At 38.3% G+C, this 25,133-nt stretch overlaps 1 protein-coding gene across 8 annotated transcripts in view; it reads right to left on the reverse strand.

Annotated features, from left to right (window-relative positions):
• Window positions 1-25,133, reverse strand: part of GRAMD4 (GRAM domain containing 4) — a 74,413-nt gene that overhangs the window by 8,947 nt on the left and 40,333 nt on the right. For 4 of the 8 annotated variants that reach the window (XM_071733839.1, XM_071733843.1, XM_071733846.1 and 1 more), the window contains exons 4-15: window positions 22,441-22,561; window positions 14,231-14,301; window positions 12,559-12,691; window positions 12,073-12,098; window positions 9,938-10,029; window positions 8,187-8,278; window positions 7,121-7,169; window positions 6,270-6,341; window positions 4,896-4,939; window positions 4,682-4,791; window positions 3,341-3,495; window positions 45-62 (exon numbers count right to left, since the gene is read on the reverse strand). In XM_071733839.1, coding sequence (XP_071589940.1) covers window positions 45-62; window positions 3,341-3,495; window positions 4,682-4,791; window positions 4,896-4,939; window positions 6,270-6,341; window positions 7,121-7,169; window positions 8,187-8,278; window positions 9,938-10,029; window positions 12,073-12,098; window positions 12,559-12,691; window positions 14,231-14,301; window positions 22,441-22,561 — 983 coding nt within the window. The remainder of the gene's footprint in view (window positions 1-44; window positions 63-3,340; window positions 3,496-4,681; window positions 4,792-4,895; window positions 4,940-6,269; window positions 6,342-7,120; window positions 7,170-8,186; window positions 8,279-9,937; window positions 10,030-12,072; window positions 12,099-12,558; window positions 12,692-14,230; window positions 14,302-22,440; window positions 22,562-25,133) is intronic. The other 4 variants (XM_071733845.1, XM_071733842.1, XM_071733840.1 and 1 more) reach the window with 3 other exon arrangements.

A 25,133-nucleotide genomic window follows, 5' to 3' on the forward strand; every position in this document is an offset into this window, starting at 1 on the left:
AAATGCTGAAATTGAAAGGAAGTTTTCCACGCTATGATCCATACCTTTTCATGCCCTGACAGCTAGCAGGAAAAGAAACAAACAACACAAATGTGACAGAGACAAAAGAAAAAAGTGAAGTCTATTTAACAGTATAATACATAGAATAAAACATGAACTGAGTGAAGCTGCAAGATCTTGCTCACAAACCAAAAAACTACATGCAATGAATGCAATTTGAAAAAAGAGTTATCAGTGGTTAGAGCACAGTTCAATTTATTCAGGCTGCATTACAGTCATTGATCTTTCCTTTGCTTTAAAGATGCATTGAATTTTGAAAGTCTTGATATGTGAAATAAAAGCAGAACAGCTGTCAGCATCCTTAGGAGGGGGAAAAGGTAGCTTAGAGCTCCCAAAACCAAAGTACTTGAGTAAAATGTATTTTTAAACAGATTCCTGAACCACTGGAGACTGCCCTAGCAAACAAGATTTGCTTCAGGAAGGATGGCAGGCAGCTTTTTTTGGAAAGCTTGCCTGCATTTGTTTTTTCATCTTGGTGGGGCACCACAATGATTGCAAAGGCTGGCTTTTGTCATCAAAGCAGTAACAGCTCCCTTCTTAGTCCTACTGTACACATGCAGTTAAACAACTGGCACACTGACAACATGCAAGCTCAGGACTGAGCCCTTCTTCTGTAAAGTCCCAATGCTGTTTGAGGCCAATCAGATTCTGCTGGGTTTTTTTTTGCATGAAAGTTGGCAGCACTCAACATTTCACAGGATTTAGCACTAACAAAAGAAATCCAAAGCAAATGAAAAAAAAAAAAAATGTGCACTGCAATTGCTGACTAGAAACCAGACTAACAAAACAGGCATGACAGAGGGTATTTACCATCCAGCTTTTAGGGTAACTGTAACATTATGATGCCTCAGGGGGAAAGAATAAAGAAAGCTGACATGGAAAACAAATGGTTGATGATAATTGTACTTTTGTTTCTGTTACTGCCCCTCTGCTGTGCCCTTAGTAATGATTGAGCCCCTGGAACCAAGGAAAATAACAGCTTCCCCAACATTTTGTGTGCACGATCGAAGTAATTTTTGGAAAGCTTTCCTGGACAAGTTATTTGGATCCATACACATGTAACCAGGTGAATCTCCATGGCATAAATATCTGAAAGGTCAGCATCTGAAACATAAGAGGTCTAATGTTTTTTGTGCAGAAACAAGGATTATTCCTGCTCTCTGCTACACTGCTTACTTCCCACCAGTAATATAAAGAGATTTTTTTTAAAAGGTGTTTAAACTTAAGATGTGAGAAAGTTCTGCCCTTCCTATCCTTCCTAAAAGAGGCAAATACTTCCTCTATCCTTAAAAGAAGCAGTTAATTTATCCATAAGCACCCAGGCTCAAAACAACCCATGATCAACTACTAAAAGAAAAGCTTTGCATCCAGTTTTGAGAAACCTTACATCTATCTGGAAGTGTTTGGATTTATAATGCTGGAAGAGTCCAGATTGTCTAAAAACATCTCCAACAACCTGGAGGTAGGAATACCTGGAGGTATTCCTTCTCACTTTGTCATTAGCTTTTGATATACAATCTTCATCCATCAAATACTATTGTCAGGATTGTTTTCTAAGGACACAGGGTCAGAGTGGTAGTACAGGCAATGAATATTGCATTGTGTCCAGGTTGACAGTATCATTCATGCTGTTTAATGACAAGAAGCCAAAGTGAATGCATATTTGCTGGCACTGCATGCTTTTGGCCTCTATATTTTGTACAAAAAGATAAAAATCCTATTTGCTTTTTACAAAAAATATTTTTATGCTGTAAGGTTCCAAGAAATATATCCAGATATAAGAAAATTTGCCTAAAATTATTAAGAGCAAGTAAATGCTTTCAAAGACATTTGGAAGGAGATAATGCAGTCCTGCACATCCTTCCAGGCAGATGAACCAAGCTGATCAAGTCAGACACAGCAGTAGTAAACCCTGGTCTATGTGGCATAACTTTAGCCATAAGGAAAACCCAGAAGGGATGATTACTCTCCAAGTTCATGGATTTATATTCAGCAATTCAGAGCCTTTCCACCTTTAAGGTAGATTAGAGAGACCCAGCAATAAACTGCCATAACCACCACAGTATGAGAATGACAACCTGTAAGCTCAAGAGGCCCAGAAACTTTTAAGCTCATCTTCTGTAAGCCAGAGAAATACAGGCAACTGACAGCTTGACAGCTCCATCCAAACACTACCTTCACCTCTCTCTCATCCCTTGGAAAGTAACAGCAAAAGACTCATTTTCTGTCACACACCATCTTACTCTTCCACATCCTTCTGAAATACTCAGGTATTATCCCAGAGATATTTTACCATCTACTGCTTCCTCATCCCCGGAACATCATATTTCTTCTTCACAGGCCAACACCTAAGGGTTCATGTATTTTTATCCCTTTTGTCCTCCAGCTGTGTACCCAGGCTGTATTATTGCTTAGTTACAGACCTTTTAGGGAGCTTATGACAGTACTTCAGATACTCGATGACTAACAGTAGATATTGTAAAAAGAGGTATTACCTAAACTAAAATTAGACTTTTTATTGGGGGTTTTTTTTGTTTTTGTTTTTGGTTTGTGTGTTTGTGGGTTGTTTGTTTGTTTTTAATTAATAAAGATGGGCAAATTCATGGATATGGAAAAGCATGACTTACTTTTCAGTTACCATGTCAGGCACCAAAACATATGCACAAAACACATTTGAGAACTTAACTATGAGTTTTTAACAAAAGAAAAATCTACTGTTGCAGTACCAACATGGTGAAATGTCATTTAGCACCACTATGCTGAAAGGTCTTCTACAACAAATAACCATAAGACATAATGTCTCAATCTGTAAACTACTTTATTGCCTCTGATAATGCTTATCCCTTTAGTAAGCTCCATATTATACTAATCTTTTTTTTTTTAAACTAGCTGTTCTTCATCTATACAAACAGATTTATTTCCACTAAAAATAATGTCTGAGAGCAAGGAAAGGGAATGCAGAAGACTAAATTTTTTACAATTGAGTGAAATTGCAGAAATTTATATGAATATGCATGGTGTTATTTTTATGCATTTAGCTTCATACAATTTCCAAGATCCCATTTTGATAATAGATTCATTTCATATTAAAAAAAAAAACCAGAGAATCTATATAAAAACTCTGTGGATATTGAAAATAATTTTAAAAAGAGCAACTAACATTGACTATTAGGATTTAATTAAACTTTCCTTTAATGTGCTCTAGTCACTAGGGAAAAGGCAGAGAGAGAAAGGGACTTGCAGATGGTGAGAACAGAGACCAAATATTCATTAGCCTTACCCTTCTTGACACTGTAGCATTAGACCTTTCTTTGAGCTGAGGATCTGTTGGGAGACTTGTCCAGATGATATAAGGAGTATCATACTTAGCTCTTAGTCTGGGGCATCGTTTGAAGATAAAATCAATAAGGAAAAACTTGATTCCAGCATAGAGTCCTGAAAAAAGTATCACTTTAGTATCTGTGTTGTAAGGGCATTAGGAACAATCACTGTCTTGATCATATTTTAACAAGTTTATAAATGAAACCAAATTCTGTATCTTCACTAACAGTGTTACTGGTTTTAATATTTTAATTCTTCATCCAAAGGCAGGAAATTCTTTTTCTTTTCCTCCCATGCCCAGCTTTCTCCTCCTCATTCCCAGCTCTTTTAAACCACTGTGTAGCTTCTTATTATAGCAAAGAACATTAAAATTATTTAAAAATACACTCCTTATTACCAGAAGCATTCTGAAAACTATATGCTTCCAAAACAAAAAAATATGCCAGAACATTCAACACTGCATCTCCCTGCAAGAATTTCAATGGCAACAGAGGGCTCTCATGTACTACATTAAACTCTACCCTCCAGTACACTATATGCTTTTATAACATAATTTTACCTTGTATTCTGCCATATTAAAAAGAGCCCAAAGTTCTGTCTTGAAATTTTACTGAACGCATTTCAAATCACCTTCCAAGACTTAGAATAAATAAACAAAAAACAAAAATTCCTTTCATATCTAATTCAATTGTCACGTAAAACTTTAATTAAAAAAAAAAAAAACCCAAAACCTAGGTTCCCAGGACATGACATCGTATCTTAGATAAGAGTCTCATACTGTAGCAAAACCCCTTTTTTCTCAATTCTCAGTTGAGAGCTTAAGTATCTGCAGCTTCACCCACAGTAATCTGTTCATTTTGTCCAGCCTATTCTCCAGGTCTCCAGGTTTAGCAAGCAGTGCCATCAGACCTTTCAGTTTTCTCCAACACTGTAGCCTTTGTCTCTTCTACCTAGTCCCACACATTTAATGTAACAAGGATGTATGAATGGAAAAAACCTCAAATAACTGAACTTCCTGGAAATCTTATAGCTGACATTTTGCTAACAGTTCATCATAAATTTTCCCTCTTCAAGGAGCAAGTGCATTATCCAGTCTCCAATTATATTATGCATCCAGAGATGGTTTTCAAAATTCACATGACAAGCAATGCCAAGCTCAATGAAAATACTTCAAAAAACTGCATTATTTATTAATGCAGAGTTTTCTTTCTTAAACTACAATATTTTCCCTCTGAAGATCACGTTAAGTTTTAACACATTAAGTCTAGACTGTAAGAGGTCAATTATTTATTATGTTTACCCATTCCAAGCCCAATAATCCTGTAGGGCAAAAAGCAGGATGCAATAAAAGCTGCCCATAGAGCAATGTAGAGCTTCTGTGTTATTTCTGGCTGGACCCACATGAACAAGCTGGAAAAAAGCAAAAAAAAAATCCCAACATTTTATTTCCAGCATTCCAGACATTGGTCAAATCTTGTTTTAAGAGTGAAAGAGATTCATGTCAGATAACTTACTTTTTAATTTTTTCCAGTATGTCTGCCATCTTGCCAAAAAGGTTCTGCAGAAGAAGCAAGAGAGTTAAAACCTTGCCCTACATTACTCTGTGGGGTGTTTTGTCCACATAACAGAAACTAACAGAGTTACCTTATTGTGTTCGTAATTAGTAATTTCAAGAAATGCTTTTTGTTATCTCATTTTAGCCATTTATGTACTTCACAACTGAGAGAGAACAGAATAGCAATACTCAATAACTTCAGTCCCACTTAACACCTTGTTCTGCAATTCATGATTGATTGTTAGAAGGGAATGAGCTATTTGACCCACTGTCACAACTAGAAAGTGTTTACATTACTGCAAATATTTTAACTTGTCAATCTAAAAGTTAACAACTTCTGTCTGCAGGTAACCAAAGAGGAACTTTGTTCACACATTCTGGGCACTGACATCTCAGGAAGTGGTTACTGAGTTCATCAAATGTGGATTCTTGGCTTCTTTAGAAACACACCACCACTGGGTGTTTATGACACACCTTTTGACTTACTGTATTCCACATAATCCCAACAACTGTCGATGCAAACAGACCCTTGCTCAGGACTATGCGAGTTATTCAGACATCTCTAACTGCTTCTTGCTATCACAGCACTTGTAAACATCATCTTGCCAATCAGTTTCCAAAGGTGTTCATATAAATACATGCACCACCAGCAACAGAAGGAAGGAGAGTTCACAGCTGGTGAGAGAATGGAAAGCTGCTTCAGCAGTGGCTCATCATTAGACATGGCAGAAGGCTGCAGTTCAACTGGATGGTCAGCCAGCTGCCAGGGTAGCTCAACAAATTGATGGAGCTGGGAGAAAACCTTCCCCCATCCTCTCCCAAGCAAGCAGAAGATTTCAGGGCTGTGGCAGGTAGTGGTCTTTAAAACAGACTGTTCCAAAGATGATGTGCAAACTGCTGAATCAGCACCGCTGAGCAGACAACTGAAGGATTAGGGTCACTTAAACCCTTTTTGCAACTACCAGATTTGGCATATGGATCCACAATCCAGTACCCTGGTAAGATCTGCAACGTGATCTGCATTATCTAAAGCTCACTTGCATATATTAAGGGAAAAACTGTCAGAAGCTGCAAATGTTCCACTTCAGACCTTACTCAGAGCCATGACTGAAGAACCTTGACCAGTTCTCTGAAACACCTCCCATTCCAAAAACTCCCAGTGCATCTTTCTGAGATCTCTATCACTTGTAAGTAAAGATCCCTGTGCAAACAAAGTATTGCTTGTTTAAATGTTTGGGTTGACATACTGTATAACAAAGTCTTTTAAGAACTTGGACTATGAACTTCCTTGTTCTAAGGAAGTAGCTGAAGAGGTTGAAGAGCATCACAGTACCTGAGCCTTCTGAGCCACATCTAGAACAAGCTGAAACTTTTCAGACACTGTCAAGTCCTCTTTCGGGGGTTCCTTGGGCAAGAAAGACAATCCATTCATTTTCAGTTCAGCTAAAACATGTATTTTACAAAATTCCTCATGACAAAATGACCCCTCAACCTTCTTGGTAATGGTCCTTTCACTTTTAAATAGTCTCTAAATTTACCAAGTTCCTTCCAGGTTTCATATCTCTTATTTATGCCTTTCATTGCTTATTTTAGTTATCAATGTTCTTCCTCCATGGTCTATGTAAATACAGTAATATAAAGCTCTGAAATACACAGTAAATCTCTGGAGCAGCATGGTTACAATGGCTTTCAGTCTGACCCCACACTCAAATTGATTTCCTTCTGGTGTAACACAGAAATGGGTTTTGTTTTTTAAAATACATTATTGGTCCTGGAACCAAAGCCCTACTGTCTTAGCAAAAGGTTTGAAATTCAAAGCACTCCATTTAACAGCATTATGTACAATTATTCCTACTTAAAACAGGGTATGCAAATATTTTTTAAAATATTAGAAAAAAAAGAATGCAAGGCTTCTTCAATATCCCAAAGGATCTACCTTGTTCCAAGCTGGCATATTAACATTTATTCCAGAAATGTCATTCAAGTTTGGAATATTTTACTGTGAAACTTCAAAACCTAGTGCTGTTAATGAAGATTTCTAAATTTAAACAGAAAGAAAACAGCTGTAGCATCTTTATTTGCATCTCACCCTTCCTTTTACAGCTACCAACATAAACACAGAGAAAGGTTTTGAAGGTGCAACTTTTAACATAGGCATACAGGTCAAACCTAATAAAGACCTACCATGGGTTCAGAAACTTCAGGCACAATGCTCCACTGTATTCTCCAACCCCTGCAAGTTATGGAAATAGTTAAAGAGAGCAAGTATTTCTTATCCACTTGCCAACATGAATTATTTTTAAAAGGTTAAAAGCAGTTCTCTGCAACAAGCACTTACAACTCAAAAAAAAAAAAAAAAAACCCACCAAAATGATTTATCAAAGAACCCACAAAATAATATAAGCACAACAGGCCTACCACAAACAGCTTTAAAGGTTTATATGTTACAAAAAAATTCTATTAGTTAAGTAGATACTACAAAGAAACACTCCTTCCAGGTTTTACAACAAAAGTGAACTGTATGCACAGAATAAATAATTAGCAATTTTTTTCTTATTTTTTTGTTAACGAAATTATACCAACTTATTCTGATGCCTATTTGCTACTGGTAATATTCAAAAAGCATGTCAGACAGTAAGCATTAATTTTAAAAAAAACAGAAAATTATTTTAAAATGTGCACATTAAGATCCTCCCTCCCATCTGAACAGTGTAAAACTCTATCAGCCTAAAGTAGCATTTTTTTAAAAGATCCTCTCAGTACAGAAAATGGACTTTAAAAAAATTGAAAATAAGCCTTGCCATTTTTATATTAAATATACAACTGAAAGTTACTTCAAATAACGAATGCCAAGGGCCACTTTAAAAGGCAAACCTGCAATTTCAGGCCTAGGAGAAAATTCTCTCCAGTGAAAACCAGAATAGTCTGATATTTAAGGTGATGTTCTACAACTACTCTGAATAATATAGAATATTTTTATTTTAGAATTTTACAATGTTGAGGGATTTGTCCACAAACATCCAACACTGTTTACAGTAACCCAAGTTACAGGAAATGAAGATAATACCTTATAATAGAAAAAAATTATAGAAACCAAGCAATTAAATTAAGGATATTAGTTTGAATTTCACTTTCTTAAACTTAACTCACAACATTAGAAAAGGTAACAGGTGATGACTCAGTACAAGAATAATAACACATCTTTAAACCAACATGTTACAAAAGAATAATCTAGTATTTAAGTACATACCTGGCTATGAGGTAATTTAGGGACAACCTCAAAATTGCTAAAAATAAGAACATAGGAATGGCCCAGCCATGCCATACAGCATTCATGTAAATCTGCAGATTAGAAAAAAAAATAAAGAAAAAAAGAGAGATGTGTATTACAAACTGGTGTACAAATACAGGGAGTTGTATGAAATACCATTTCCCACTGTACTGTTGGGTTCAGAATCACAAAATTCAGATCACAAGAGTTAATGGATTTTAGCCACTCCATGACAGACAATAGCACTGCATTCCTGAATAGGAAGTTAAAACTATGCAACTGAACTGAAGTTCCAACACTTAAATACTGCTCAGCTGCTTGAAAGAATAAATTATTTCCAACACTTTAATTACATAAAGGTATAGAAGAAAATAGCAAGCATTAAAGGTCTGTGAATCTGCTACATGACCATGATTGGTGTCCCTGAACATGGCAGAGGGAGTTGGAAGTAGATAACCTTTAAGGTCCCCTCCAAACCAAACTATTCTATGATTCTATATAGTCTGACCTCACTGACATCAACAGAAGCAATGCTATAGCAGAAGTTGTGACAATTAGCCCCTTACAGGGCAATGGGATAAACCCTTGCTGTATTATTTTAGGTCAACTAAATCTTCAATTTTTATCAAGCTTAAAAAGATTGTAGGAGCCAGGTCTTGCTTTACCTAACAAATGCAGACACAAAGTACTTCAAAAGGTATTGTGTCCCCTTCCCAACTTCAGAAAACACAGGGACCATCAGCCTCCCTGCCAAGAGATGTTAGGTTTTTTACTGATAACCCCAAAATATAGGATTGCTCTAACTCTGAGGTCCCAAGGCTTCTGAGCAACATCTGAAGTTCCTTCATTCAGCTTTTATTTGAAGAATGAGCTTTGCAGGAGACGTGAGAGAAAAATCATCAGATTAGGAGAAGAGACAGACACTGGGCACCAGGAGGGGTAAGTCTGCTCCACAATATTATTTCAGCTGTGCTGTGCAAGGTAGCATTAAAATAGGGCTCTAAAGCTTACAGGGAGGAATCATTTAATGAGAAGGTATGTGACATTTTCATCAAACAGGTTCACTAAGCTACAAGTACTAATAATAATTTCTTTCAGTATCAAAGTATTTCATATACAATGTTGCCATAAGAATTCAGATAATTTAATTAACAATTAGAAGGAAAACCAGTCAAACCTCCACTAACTACTTATGTCACTGTGGCATGCAGACTTCCTTACAAAGCACGAGAATGCTTGAATTTAGATCAGAGTCCTGATGTTTGCACATCAAATGATACTCAAATCAAAGCATTTTGTCTCTCATCAGTTAGTATGATACTAATGAATGGCAAAGAACACTGATGGTAAATGATAGCTTCTTATCAAACATAACTGCTATCAGCATTTGAGCCTTAGACAACAAGAGATTTTGCAGATGCTGAAGTGACTGTCAAATTGCAGGTCTAGGAGACAGGAAACAATAAATGAGAACAATGCCCAGACTGTTATAAGTTATTTTAACAGTTAGAAAACTATGCTTCAATAAATCCAGAATACACAATTCTAGTGGATTTCAAATACAACTGAAGTGACAACTACTGGTATTTTTCGAGTTAAATGAAATTACACTATATGATTTGGCTTTAATTGTAGCACAATCCCTACTCAGATACAAGAGTTTCAATTAATTTCAGTAAATAACACATCTTAAAAGTTCTTACTACTCCTGGGGGAACCAGATAACTTACAATAAAGGCAATAGCAGAAGTGTAGATAGAATACCAGTCTGATAAGGCAGAAAGATTCTTCACAAAATTAGTAACAGGTTTGGCACCTCTCTCTAAACAGAAGTGGAGAAAAAAAACACAACTGTTGGAATTAGCTGGCAGTGGTTAAATAACTTGTAAATAAACAACCAGATTAGAAAATTAACAAGAATATTCAAGACAAGTAATGATAAAATGGCCTAATCCAAATTAAGAAAAATGAAACCTATCAATGTAACTGAACAACTAGTTAAGGAATACATCTCCAAAAACTAGTATCATTGAAGACTAAGGTTATGTATAAACTCTTGAGAACAGACCCACAAAACCCCAAAAATAAACAAACAAAAAAGCCAACATAATTTGCAAAGGTACCCTGGATGTTGATAGCAGCCTGTCCTGTTCATACTACCCTGAAGACCTCTGCACAGGTCAGTTCGTCCCATTTAGAACAAGGTAAATCAGCCTGACTGGACTCCAAATCAGTAAGAAACCATTTGGCCTTGTTAGCTTAAAACCAGGCTAGCTTTCTCTTGGCTATGTTTCTGAAGGAGTCTACTCACTGGCAGCACTTGTGGCTTATTCTTCCTAAGCAAAGAGACAGAGGACGTTGCTACATGAAGAAGTTTGTCTCCCACCTCTGCAGAGCTTTGCTCTTGCTGTCACTGCTCAGGCGACAAACCTGTGCCAGAAAAGGCATTGCTCCCACATGTAGATGTCCAGAGCCGTCCAGAGAGAGCAAGAGGAGCTCTTCCTTAGCTGCCTAAAAAATTTTGTCCTTTACCCTTCCTATTTTTCTAAGTTCTTTTACCAACCACTTGGGTGAGTAATAAAAGAAAACAGAAAACTACAGCAAAAGAAAAGACCTTTGCTTTCTCTGCTGGACCCACACCAGTTTTGCCTTCCCTGCCGAGAAGAATGCAGACTCTGTACAGGGAGCCTCAGGAGTACCCACTCTCACAACTCTCAGTACAGCTCACAACTGTGGAATCTTTCCTCAAAACCGCCTGTGACTCGCTGTCCTAGTTTGTTTGGTTTGAAATTCAGCTATCCTTGACACATTCCCTGTGGGAAGTAATTAAACAACTAGGACTAGATTTCCTTGAGCATCAGTGGTACAACCAAAGCAGCAGATGAAGTGAGTGGAAGGGCACGCTTAAAGCACTGGAGGAGGTCAAGGACTCAAGTGCAGCTCCAGTATCCTACAGTGAACCTGCAGAGAAACTTGGAAACCACTGGTGACAACATGGATCTTGAGAGCAACCAAGGGTCTTGGGAGCTCCAGGTGGTCATCAGGCATCCTTGGACAGCAAGAACCTAGATTTTGGGGCTCATCGAATGAAAACTAAGAACCACACAGAATTTAAGCTTAATATGCCTTTTATAATGCTATTCAGAAGGAAATCCACATCCACCAAGGAGAACAAAACACAAGTAGTCTCCCAAATGAAAGCAGAATGAATACCAGTATTAGAATAAGGAGAATAAAACTGACCTTACATGGAGCTTACAGACCTTTATTTCAACTTCACCTTCGCCCTTACAAAACTTTAACAATTTGGAGCAAAAATCAGCCATTTTTTTTTCCTCAGGCTGGCAATTCTTTGCTGCACAGAACTTCTGGGGTTAACTGCTTGTGGTCTTAACTACTTTGTTTAACCTGCCATTTGGCATTCTCCACCTTCCAAAATAATTTATCAGCTAAGAGAAAGAAATGTAAGGCACACACAGGGTATGCATTGTCCAACCCCTCCTTCTTTGCAAGCATAAGCTAACACACTAGCAAGCACACTACAAGCAGCTCAGGCAGAAGTGTATGGCCACCATTACTTTTGCCACTGGACAAATATTCTGCTCTCACTCATTACATGTTTACACATTTTAATTGACATTAACTCAGAGATATCCTATGTGATTCAAGATTAAAGGCAAAGCTTCTACCACTGCTTCTTTAAGTTACTTTGCACTCCAAACACTAATTAAGGATTTCAAAATCTTTTCTGCTTATGAACTGGCAGTATTTCAAAACACTGTTTTAAAAAACGTAGCAATCCTCCCAATAGGGTTACTAAAAATTATTTTTACTTCCAGAAAATAAAACACTGCTAAGTACTTACTTAATCTTCTCATATTTTCAGTCAACCTGAAAAACAATGGATGAAAACAACTTGTTAAATAGGCATGCAGTGCACAGTTGTGCAGATTTGGTCCTTAAGATACTGCTCATAGTTACAAGTTAGATGTTTGTACCTAAAGTTTAATTCTTGCCTATTAGGAAATGTGTTTCTAGTAATTAATACAGCCTACCTTGCATCAGACCAAAAACTGAAACGTAAAAGCTCTCCAGCCTAAGACTTTGTCCATAGTTTTCAAGAGGCTTATGATGGAACCTGGTAAATATATTGTCTTATTCTGTCTCAGGCAGCAAACAAACTTCAAATTTCCTGATTGGGCCAAAGCATTCACAAACCTGCTGAGATGGTTCTATGCTTTCAGTTTTACTACTTGTTATGCAAACACAAACAATGTAAAAGGTTGTAAAAAAAGAGAAAAGCAACAACTTGTAAAGAAACCAGCAACTCACAATCACATTACAGATTTACCTTCTAGCACTAAGTGGTTCTTCTGTTTCAACTGTATTCTCTTCTGGCTGAAATCTGAAGTCCTCAACATACTCCCCAAATTTGTCACAAAACCACTTCTGGAGTCTCGAACAGACTGTGTGACTTCGCTTATCTATAAAAAAAGAAGCACTATCAGGACAATACCAGAAGACATCTGCACAGAAAGTTTGCCCCTACTTCCACACCCCATGCTTCACTGGGAAGCAGACTTTGTAAAGCTTTCCTGTCCTTCACCCACACCCTTCATGGAAACACACGATGCAATTTGCTTCTGCCACTGTACAGAAACTTTGACTGCACTAAGCTTATAAAATAATACTAAAAGTGACTCCTGCTTTGCTTTGCATGAAAACAGCATGAAAACATTCTTCTCAATAGTTAAACATACTAACAAAATATAATTTTTAGCAAACAGTGTAAAAACATTTTCTGATGTTCCTGTAAACAAAAGACTGACAAATCTCAGTGCTCCTGTTGTGCTGATGGGTCATCACATCAAAAGCAAGTGTAAAGCAAAACCAAAGGGCAGGACAATCACCTTGCAGACACACATATTTGACAGGAGAGGGAGATGGAAACTTAAGCAAGATTCTGCAAAGGGCATTTTTACTTTCCAGCTACTTATAGGCTGTAAAGATTGTATGTGCATATATATATATATATGTATGTATGTATAACATACACTTTCTTTTTTCTAAAGCCAGGGAACAAAAGCTATGCTGTAAATGCCCCTTTCTATATATGACAGGTAGAGTCTTAGTACTGCCTGGAAGGTCTTGCATAGCAAAGTAATGAAGCCATGCACAGTTGCTGTATGTCAGTTTCAGTAGAAAAATAAAACATAAATGTAGAGAGAACCACAGGTCCTCAGGTGTCGCCGATAATGAACTGGGAGCTTAGGCCCAGCTGTGCCCAATAATTAGGGCCTGCCCCAGCCGGAAATGGGCGGGGCTGAAGGGCAAAATAAAAGGCATGCTCCCAGAAGCAGAGAAGAGAAGAGATGAAGATGCCTGAGGAGAGGGATGGCAAGCGATCTCCAGAGAAGAGCCGTGCCCCCCGGAGAAAGGCTCGCCGCAACACACAAATATATGGGCATATGGAAACAATAAAAGGGTAAAAACCTTAAGGCATCTCAGGTGAGAAAAAAAAAAAATTGCCTTTTGCTTTACCTGTAACAAAAATCACTGTCTAGAATGAACAGACTGACAGTTCTTTGGAAACATAGGTCAATACAGCAATGTCATAAAGAGGACACTGCTTACAACTATTCCAGGATCAAACTTAACACAGAACTCCATAAGATTAAGATATGATTAAACAGAGGCATGAAGATCAGTCAGCCAACTACAACAGCCAAAACAGTGCTTTTAAGCATGTGAGAAAAATGTTGAATAAAGTTTCCTGGTTAAGTCAAGGATCAGCAAGACATGTAAGCACAATGAAGTGCTCAGATGTGAAAAGTCAACTACAAAAAGTAAATGCAGAATTATGTGACAGAGGTAGGAGGCTGCTCAAATCATCTTTCGCATTCATCTTCTTGAGAAGCTTGCTTAAGGACCCAGCATGCTTTTCAGCAAGGTTTGATCTTCTAAAGACCAAATGAAAGGGGTAAAAAAATCCAAATTAATTAAACTGCTAGTAGAGATCTCACCAAGATTACCTGTTCCATTGGCTTGTGTCTGTGGTTTTGCAGTTTGCTGAGCTGCAGGTACCTCTTCTGTCCTACAAAGAAAATGGAAACAATGAGAAATGGTAGAGTGAAGAATTTTTCCCTTTTAGGTATAGTTAACATTGGAACCTCCATGGTTTCCCTAGCTGAGATAATACAACCAGGCTAACAGAAAATCAAACTTACACCCTTTCACAAGATTCAAAATATTGTACTTTGGAACCAGGGAAATTCCATCCACTGGAAGGAGAAGTGTGGTTTAATCATTTCCTACCACCCACAGCTCCATTATATCTTACAACTACTAAATAATCTAGTATATAATTTGTTGCACTACTAATGCCTTTGTGTTGTGTGTTGCCTGCCAGGAAAACTTCAGAGCCCTGACTTTTCCCATTGTAATAAATAAAAAGGGAATCCATATCACAAAGTGATAACCACAGTACTAGAATAAAACCAAAGTTTAATGCATGAACCTTGAATTTTGCCATAGTTATTAGAGTTAAGCACCATTCATGTTCCCAATGAGAGGAACAGGTGTCAAGAATTATTTAAAATGTTACGTTGCGAGCTCTTGAAATGCACAGATAATCAATGGATTTTAAAAATATCTTTTCAAAAACTTTTCAAATTTAAATAATAGTCTGAAAAAATGAGAAAAAAAAGTTCTAAATATGCATGATAAGTAACAGGCACCATTGGCTTCATCTTTCAAAATGAGTCAAAAGTAATATTCTCCCCCATTAAAAATAAGTTAACAGATTTTGTGTGATTGAAAGATTACTGCTTGAAACAAAGGCATGCTGGTCATGCGATTCCATTATCAGTCATTTATCAAACAGTACAGATGTTCTGAAGTGTTCCCTTCATCTTTCACTCCTCAGAAAGGGAACAGAGTTGGACATTGGTCATCAAAGGGAGAGTGGGAAGAGTACCCAACTGTACTGGGTAGACTGCAGCAATATAGATAGATGCATAGTTCCCTCTCTTGCTGTTCCTCTAGAAGGTACATTGGGGAAAGATCTTGCTGTACTGTCTGCACACAGAGAAGGCCACTATGAGCAGTCTGAGTAACTATGATGAAGAAACCACAGAACTCATTAGCTTCTTTCCTTCCTAAGAACTGTCCCTACTTAATGAGCTTTTCCCATTCTTGTTCATTTCTAAAAGGAACATCTAGAAATAATTTACTGCACCTGTCAGTGTGAAGCAACTGAATTCAGTGGTTTCTGCTTTCAAAACCACTTTTTTCATGCCTCTTCACGACTTTTCCATGCGGCTTCTGTATTTGCAGCAACTCTTCTTTTCAAAAGTCACCTGAAATTCCATCATTTTTTCCCTAGTTTAACTTTAGTTTCTGTGCTATTTTTCCTCAGTTTCTATATAAACCATGGGTTCCCCAACTAAAACATTTTCCTCTCCTTACTTTTTCCTCCACACCCTTCCATCTCCTCCATTTCCAGCTCTGTCTCTCTAAAGATAGGCAGCAATTAATGTGTTCAGATTTGCAGACTGTTAGATGGCAATGTCTTGTTTTCCTCTACCAGCACATCCGATGGACACACCATACAGGTGGGAATTTTCATCTTCAATCTGTCACTGCCACCATGTTTCATTGAAGCTGAAGACACATTTTGAGAGACAGGAGGAAGTAATTTACAAACAGGTTGACACAAGCAGGAGCCAGTTACTCAGCCCACTCCAGTTGTGCAAAGTCACTGGGGGGTGTCACACCTGAAGGGCTCCAGTGACAGAGCTGAGATGGGATACTGATGCAAACACTTTGAAAATATGAAATATGTCTCTCGAATCAGTATTTTTTCTACTCTTTTAAAAATATATCAAACATATTCTCAACTAACAGATTTTTGCCCCAAACTTAACTAGCTTCTGTTTTGTATCTTGCCTGACAGGCACCTAAAGATAAGAATGCTAATCAGAAGGTCTCCTGGTACACTGTCAAGACAAAGATAATAAATTTAGCAGGGTAACAAGGACTGAAGGATTACAAAAATTTAAAGAGAAGTTCTTGAGATGGAAAATCTTGGCCAATGTGTGTCAGTGATTTATGAAAAGACAGGACCCTTTTTGCTGCATAAAAACTCAAAGAGAAAAGGAGAGGACGCTGGCTGTCTCTTCCCCCCCCTTCTTCTCTCACCACTTTGGCTTCACCTATGGGACAGCACCAAGAGAGGGAAAAAAACCCCCCAAAAAACCAGCGTAGAACAGCAGCCAAGCAGGAACAACGATGGGTCCTACACCACTTCCCCTCCCAGCCAGAGACCAGGGCCAGCAGAGTGTGATAAAACTTAATTGCTCTCTTGTATTTTCTCTTCTTTTCTTAACAGCTCTCTCCCCAAAGTAACTAATTTATGTAAACTGTCTCCTCTTGTAAACTTGTTCTTTTTCTTTTAAAGGTGGTGTTACTGTCTCCTTTCTCTGAAATAAATCTTTGTAATTTGCTTAAATCATAAAGCCTGTTATTTTTGTAAATTCATGTGATGTCTATGAGCAGTGGCTGATTTTTCTTTGCAACCAAAATATAAAATAATAGCTCAGATTGTAACAGATACTATCACCACCAGACATCAAGAGTCTTAAGGATGGGTCTTCCTTTGACGTGTGGGTATGTATTTTCAGAAGCAGCTCAGTATCATTATTCCCCACGTTTCTTGGGAAAAAAAAAATATTGCAGCTCTGGATAGCTGCCTCACTGGGCTCTATCAGGAGCACATGATGGTTTTGTCTTGGCTCGTCCTGGTGCTTTTTCGGTTTCATTTTTTTGGCAATGTCAAACTTGCCATCTGTCTGTTACTCCTTCCCCGTGAAGAACCTGACCTTTACGAATCATCAGGTTAATGACAGCTCATTACTGCATCAGTGAATCAAGTTATAATTAGCCATTTCAGAAAAATTTGGGCCAGAAAGCTCAGAATTCATTGTTTAGGCTTGCCCACGCACTGGGAAGTTCAATCCCAAAACCAGGTCATGTTGAACCAGCCAGTACATCAAGACCACTGACAGAGGGAAGGAATTATCTTTCCTACTGTTTCTGAATCACTCTTAATGTCAGAGATCAGTTAAAAGGTTGGAAAACATAAATAGTGCCCAGAACAATGCAAAAGGCTCTGTTTCTATGTAGGCTTCCTCACTGCAGCCCACACCAAAGAAAACAAGCTGCATGACTCCTCTGGGACCATACTTTCCACCCAGAAAGAAGGTTGTGACTCGTAACACCAACAGATCCCCAACCTGAGGCTGGGTCATTTTTTATGCAAATAAAGATTGCACCCGTTTAAAAGCACAGGCTGATTACAACAGGTAAGAGCAACTACAGCCAATAGAGAAGACAAACACAAACATGCCCATTTGTTTTTTTTTTTAATATGTACTTAGGTCAGCGAAGCACAACTATTAAGAGATGTTCATGACAAGCAGCATTCAAAAATGACTGGCACACTCTGATGGAACATCCACTCGGTGCTTCCTCACAGAACAGCACCAAAGGATTACTTTTGTGGTTGCAAGTATGACACAAAAATCAAGGGGGCTTTGACACTGAAAGTCATTTACATTAAATAAACAATTTGGTTTTGTGCATCTTTAGCCTTGAACACAGTTCTGAGTTGAGGCTTGTGTAAATCAATATAGACTCTCCCCAACAACTCTGTGAAGACCGCACTGGCTGCACACAACGGGTCCAGTCACTGTCAGGATGTTCTCAGGCACATTAAAAGCAATTTCGTACAGGCTGACTCTGAGTAATGAGTTCACAAACAACCCCTCATCATTCTTTTGACAGCTGTTGTAGAAGGCTGTTACGTCTTTCTTACTGCTCAAAGCAACGTGAAAGTGTACGAACTTCCACCAAAAGCATCTTACAACCTCAAATGCAAAAAAAGCATAAAAGAGGTATCTTCACAGCCTAGTTTAAAGGCTAATCATTCAGGGATACATGACCCCTTAGCCTGAGAAGCTGTCAAAAAACTGAGTTAAAAACACTTTCATGTTTTCATTCAAAAACACTAAACATTTCAGAAGCCTTTGTACTCCTCACCAGACTCTCCCCCACTTTACATGGCTAGTGTCCTAATCAGGTAGTTTTGGAGACAGAAAAAAAAGTTTCAGAAGACTTATCATCAGCCCAAAGTTGTACAAGATGTTAATGTTCATGGGCAGAAGAAAAACACAACAAAAAGCCCTCTTGGCAAGAGCTACTTTACAAGCAGCAGCCTGTCACCGAATCAACTCAGTTAAAAATAAAGGCAGACACGAAGTTCAGCCAACTGGATATGTCAGCAATGCCAGCATGATACAGCAGCTGGGTGAGAAACTTTTGACCCAGGTCTCAGGTTCTTGCTACCTGCGTGGAGTCCCAGCCTGACAAGGATTCTTCCAGGAGAGGAGGCTTCCAGCCTCCAGAGCAATCCCTATATGAGACAGCTTCTCAATGGACAAATTCAGCCATGCTCAAAACATTGCATGTGTGGCAACCATTGTCATTTAACAAGAGGCCATGAAGAGCTAAGCAAATTAAATGGTACAGAAGAAATAAGGGCTTATGTAATGTTGTCTGCTTCCTCCTCCTAAAAGTAGCTCATAATGATGCTATTAAAAAGGTTTGCGTAAGTCACAGCTTGTTGGTAGGTGTTGTTACAAAACAGCAGGGGTGGGGGTGGGGGGACTGGGAGGGAGGGTTGAGGGTGGGGGTTGTTTTTTGGTTGGTGGGTTGGTTGGTTGGTTAATTTTGTTAATTTTTTTTTTTCTTCTGACTGAGTTGCTAGATCACAATAAGGCAACAGCCCACAATTTACACTAAACAAGCATTCTTCAAACAGATTATTCCAAATTATTTATGTATTGTTCCCCTAGGAAACCATCTTAAGCTTCAGCTGTTGTACCAAATAGTGGTCTACCCCAAAGTGAATAGATGGAAAACTTCAGCTGAGGCTATGATGTTTCTGACTACTCAGACATACAGACAATAAACACCATGACAAACAAAACTACTCAATATTCTTTTTTTCCCCGCTTCTTCCTCCTCCCTGTGAACGAGTCAATGAAAGAAGCCCATGTTCTTCACTAAAATAAAACAAACAGACAAAACCCCCAGATTGTCAGCTCATTGTTTTCTCCTTGCTGAACACTTTGCAGCATGTATTTTTATACAGGCATTGATCTACTACACAAACAGTTCTGAATGCTGTAACTATTAAAATAATTTCTTCTAGCACCACAGAATGATTTGATTTTCATTAGTAGTTCACTTCTGTAAGCAAAAAGGAGAGTACATGCAAACATGCTAATATGTATATCTAAAGATCATATGAAAAATTTGCTAACTGATGAGCAGGTCAAATTTGAATTTGCTGACATAAACAAAGATAATTTTATTATGCAAAGTTACCACAGAAAGTTTTCACCAAGTGAAATTTGGCCTATTACATCTTTGATTGTGCCAGCTAACACTGACTGTAGACCTACCAGAAGTATTTTCCAAATGTCTACAGCAAAGTGCAAAAAGATAAAAAGCAACGAAAAATAATTTTACACAATGGAACACAAGTTAAAGAAAAAATGTAGGCAACCTGACTCTTTCTTGGTAGAAACTGGGGAGGTCTTCATAGTCTTTTTTTGTCGTCATCCTACACTGTCCCCAAAAAACTTGCAATACTAGGAAGAGTCATCAGAAAAGGACTCAGATAAAGGAGATAACTGGGTGAATGTTATCCCCAAGTGCAATACCCAAGCTAAAACGATTAGTGTAATCCTTAGGATATCTAACTGGGAATAGACCATTGAAGCCTATCTTAATTTAGCAATGGCACGTCTGCTAGAGATTCACTCTTGTCCAGGATACAAGACACAGATGGTGACACTAATACTGATAAATAAAGACTTTTGAAGTATTTTCTCTGTAAAACACATGTACTTACAAGTTGCCATGGGCCTTATAATACCCTGGGCCATCCTTATAACTCTAATACTTCTCCAGGACTCCTAATAATGATCGGATCACTCTCCCCTTTGTCTGGCACATGACCTAAAGCACAGGCATACCTGCTTCTGGGAGAAAGCCTAAGGGCCTACAGCAGAACTAATGGTATAACCTGTACTGTGCTCCACGACAAGCAGGTGGAATTTTCATCTCAAATGACTTCTTCAAGGCAGCAAGTCAGAGATAGAAGGTAACCTGATACATCAACTTACCTACCAATACCCAAAACCAAGCCTCATTGCTTTGTATTCCTGTTATGGAGTCAATAGATATTCTTACCATGGGGATGGGTCTAAGTTTGTCTTCTCCCATTATTACCAGGACCCCTCAAAAAGTTAGGGGTTGGAAGGGACCTCGAAAGATCAAGTCCAACTAGGAGTTGCCCTCAACTACCCAACACCAGTTTAGACACAAAAGGGAAGTTACATGTGCATAGAGCTAAGCCAACCAGCACAGGCAATAAAAACGTACTCCCATTTCCAGCTGTAAGAGCAACTCTAAAGTGTTACCAAAAACACCCCCAGATCAGAGCTGTCTAGATCACCTGCCCAATGCATGGTCACAGGACTGGCTTGGTGAGGTCAAGATTGCCCATGGACAATCCTTGCACAGAACCAGTGATTTTGAAAAACCATTAATGCAAAACATCAGCTAAAACCTCCTCAGTGTACTGGATATTAAGGATAAAAGGAAAGGACTAATTCATCTTCTACATAAGGCCTTGGTGAACACAAACTTTGAATACTGGATGAGATCTGACTCTTCATCTTAAGACACAACAGTTAAAGAATGGTAACTGAAGTGATGAAAGGGATGGAGTACTCTTAAGGAGACACTGGAAAAGCTGGAACTCTTCAGTCTGGATAGAAGAAAAGTAAGAGAGGAAAAGACTATTGAGAGTGTTAAAACAAGTTATAGAATAAAAGGGAATGGCCTCAAGTTGTGCCAGGGGAGGTTTATATTGGGTATTAGGAAAAATTTCTTAACCAAAAGGGTTGACAAGCACTGGGACAGGCTGCCTAGGGAACTGCTTGAGGTATTTAAAAGCCATGCAGATGTTGTACTTAGTGATTCAGCGGTGGACTTCGCCATTTTGGGTTTATCCATTGCTACAGAATAGCAGTGGATGCAGATTGCTGACCTGAGCAGAAAGGCCTTTTAGACTCAGGATAAGTACAGAAAAAAGCAGCAGACTGGAGAGAGCTTGTATGCCACTGGGAAACCTTGTATCAAAGCAAAACATTTTGCCTGTTTGTTCTTGCTTGTCACCTCTAAATAACTGGCAGTGCTTATCACACACGATTACCAACTCAGCCTGCACCATCTCACGATGACAGTAGCTGATGTTGAACCATCAGTAGGAACAGATCCTACTGCTCAGCCAAGTAATCCTAGCTACTGCTGAAGAAGATAACACAGGCAGCTATGCATGCAAGTTGTCTAGACCAACAAGACCACAAAGCAGCTGCTATGGTATTAAGATCTGAAGCACCTAGGCAGACTAAGGGCAGACTCTCAATACCAAATGTGATGCTTTGCATCATCAAGGTGCATTTCCTACAGGCTGAAAGGACTTATGGGTAAAGGGAGACATGTTTCCATTTGTCATTGAAGTAGCAAGGAAGGCTCAAATCTCCACACATTTACAATTATGTTGGGATGGTGGTACTGGGATGTCCTTGTTGTAACAGGAATAACAAAAACCATCTGGAGGTTACACAGGTTTTGAAGAGGCAAAGCATATGCAATGGCATGACAAAGGCTTTGGCACTGAGTAACACACAATGCACACTGATAACTCCAGGCAAGCAAGATCCCAGAGGAAGTGCATCAGAAAAGGAGACATGAAAATTATTCCAAACAGACAAGTGTCAGGACACCTCTGTACCTATGGCAGTATGTACAGTCAAGTAACTAAGATGTACATGGTAATCATCATGGCTTAGCTTCACAAAGAAAGATTTAAGAAAGGTTCTAACCATGCTTGCTGCAAGGAAAGATCTGCATGGGTGTACAAGATGGGCTTTTACAGGGCAACAGACAGCTTCTCCCTCTTAGGGCTACTAATTTATATCAAGAGCCTAGGCTTGAAAAGGATGCTTTCACCAGAATTCCTCAGACAGTCGGAGATCACAAGTGGCTTTCAGTTTTATAGTTAAGATACTTCTTACCTTGCTTCAGATATTTATCTTACCTTGCTTTAAGTACTTCATTGACTTTTTGTTCTAGTTCTAATCTCCTCTGCCGTTCCTTTTCTAGCTCCTGCCTTAACGTTTCAGCATTTGTTTCTTCTCTCAGCTTCCTGAGCTCCTCCTCTGTTAATTAAGGGACAAGAAAATGATTTAGTTACACTGAAGTATTTCTGCAGGAAAATTAAAACCTAATTATGACAGGTTAGGTGTGGACTATTTTTTTTAAAAAATCTGTGCTATAACAAATGTATTCAACAGACAAAACAACTTATCAAGGGCTAGAAAGACTTCATAACAAGCACATGAGTGTATCACCTACAAAATGTTTAGCTATAGTTGTTAAAGCATGAAGAAAAACAATTCAAACAATTCAAAACAATTCTCAAGGTGCAGTATGCCACAAATAAGCCCTTGGTGCTCTTTATCTAAACAAAACATGACATACCTTTCACTCCTCAAATAAATAATCAGCAGGAAAGGCTGTCTATTGCTAAATCCAGTGTTCATAACAAAAACAAAAGAATCTGTTTTCTTCCCCCATGTCTATAAGTAAAAAAATCCAAAACACCATATACTCACATAAAGTAATACGATGCCATATAACCCTCTTTCCATAAATTTCTGACACCCCTGTATTTTTATCTAAGTCAGATGGCCACAGTACAGACTTGGGTATCTTACAGTTTTAAGAGGGGGTTATAAGACAAGGAATTAAGTTCAGATTTTTAACCTTTTCTTAAGTTACAATGTGCCTGTTACATCTACAATAATTTATATATGAATTAATATACATTCATACACATCTTTATTTATGCAAACACATATACACACTGTCACAACTGTCTCCATGAGAATTTAGTATCAACTATTCCTAATGCTTTCTTTATGGCTAATTAACCTTGCTTTTTAATAAATGGCAGCATCCTTGTTCATTTACCTTCTTTTACTCTAGAACTACAAAAGAGTCATTATCACTGATCACTTTTCCCAGATAGGTACTAAACAGACATGACAAAAAGAAAACTGGAAATATTTTTTTGTCTTATTGAACAAAAAAATCACATTTTGGTTTCTGGGTTAGATTTTAGGCTCAGTCTCAAGAATAATTAGTAGAACACCAGGTGTATTAAAAGCTTAAAGCAAACCAGAACAGGAAATACTTGCTAATCCCACTATCAACACAGACACAGGGATTCAGACCTTACATCCACTTTACAAGAATCATAGATTATTTTCTACCCTCCAGCAACCTCATCTGTTTGTTTTCACATACTGCCTTGTAAATCTTTGATAACTGGATTAATTTTGGCCTCTGAGCTCCTCTAACACCAACACCAATCCTTATGTGTTTGGAGAAGGTCCCAGGCTCTAATGAAACACTGGGAAAAACTGGTCAGCTCTCCCCTCTCTGAAGTAGAGCCTCAGGAAGTTCCTCCAGTCACTGTGCAAAGTATGTGGTTGTAGATTTTCTGTATTCCTGCAGGACTAAGAGGTTTAAAGCACAGAATTAGGAGACATGGGAAAGAGATGCACCAACTAAAAGGACAGTACAACATGACAGCTTCCAGCATGAGGCTACAACTTCAGCTCCACTAAACTGAAAGGAGTGCTGCCACCTTGCCATTGACACTGTGTCAGTGATCCCAAGAAGAAAATTTGGATCACAGAAACAAAGTTATCCTCCAGCAAGTAAGACTGAAATTTATTCCTGAGGGCAGGGTAGGGAACTTGCACTGTTGCAGCAGGTATTGCCCCTCCTGTAACTAAATGGAAAGATAAGGACGTAAGGGCATTCCTATAATCAAGCTGCTCCTAATCATGTGTCCACAAGGAATTTTAAACCCAACAAGAAAACTATGTTTATAATTAGCTTACCCTACTTTCAAGGGCTCGCCTTGTTCCAGAACAAGAGCACACACAAGGCCGAGGGGAAACATCTGTTGCACTTCAAATGCACTGGAGCTTGCGCAATATCATGAAGATATCACAAAAAGTTCCAAAGATTGATAGGGACATTATCTTCTCAAGACCATTAAAGGGAAAAAGTTGTTCATTAAGCACTTTTTTTTTTTTTAAAGAGGAAGTGATTATGCATTTTGTGTACATAAGCAAGCCACAACCAGTGTAAATTAACCTCAATGCCCTTGAAAGTCTACTCGGATGTTCCCGCTTTCTTAATTTCAGTTGTTCTGACTGCAACACATCATGTTCTAGTAAGACAAAAACAACCCTCCCTGAAACTTGACCAGGAGGACAAGGAGTGCCAGAGATGCAGAATTCCTGTATGCAAAGAGGCAGAGTTAAAAGGTATACAACAAACAAGGTAGAACTATAAAACAAATATATCTCATCATTAAGGATTGTCACAGCTTCATATTTAAGTGTTTCCTAACTTTCAGTTCAAGTACATGACTGCAATTTAAATCCATCCCTACTTTGACTGCTCTGACCCCTCCAACTCATTAAAGCAGTGTTTGTTGCTACTTTGGCAGCAGTGTGGTATTGTAAAACCTCTGTGTTTGCTTAGTTAAATGCTGCTTTACATTCGCTAAGCAACAGAAACCACAGAGTGAAAATAACATAAAAAATTTAAATCTACAATTGGGACAAGTTGAACTGAACTTACAGAGGACATTCCTCTATTCCTGAGGGCTCCTCCTGCAGAACTGTTAAATTGATTGCAAAGAGCAGAGCT

This window comes from Heliangelus exortis, chromosome 1 (genome assembly GCF_036169615.1).
Source record: "Heliangelus exortis chromosome 1, bHelExo1.hap1, whole genome shotgun sequence".
Classification (NCBI taxonomy): Eukaryota; Metazoa; Chordata; class Aves; order Apodiformes; family Trochilidae; genus Heliangelus; species Heliangelus exortis.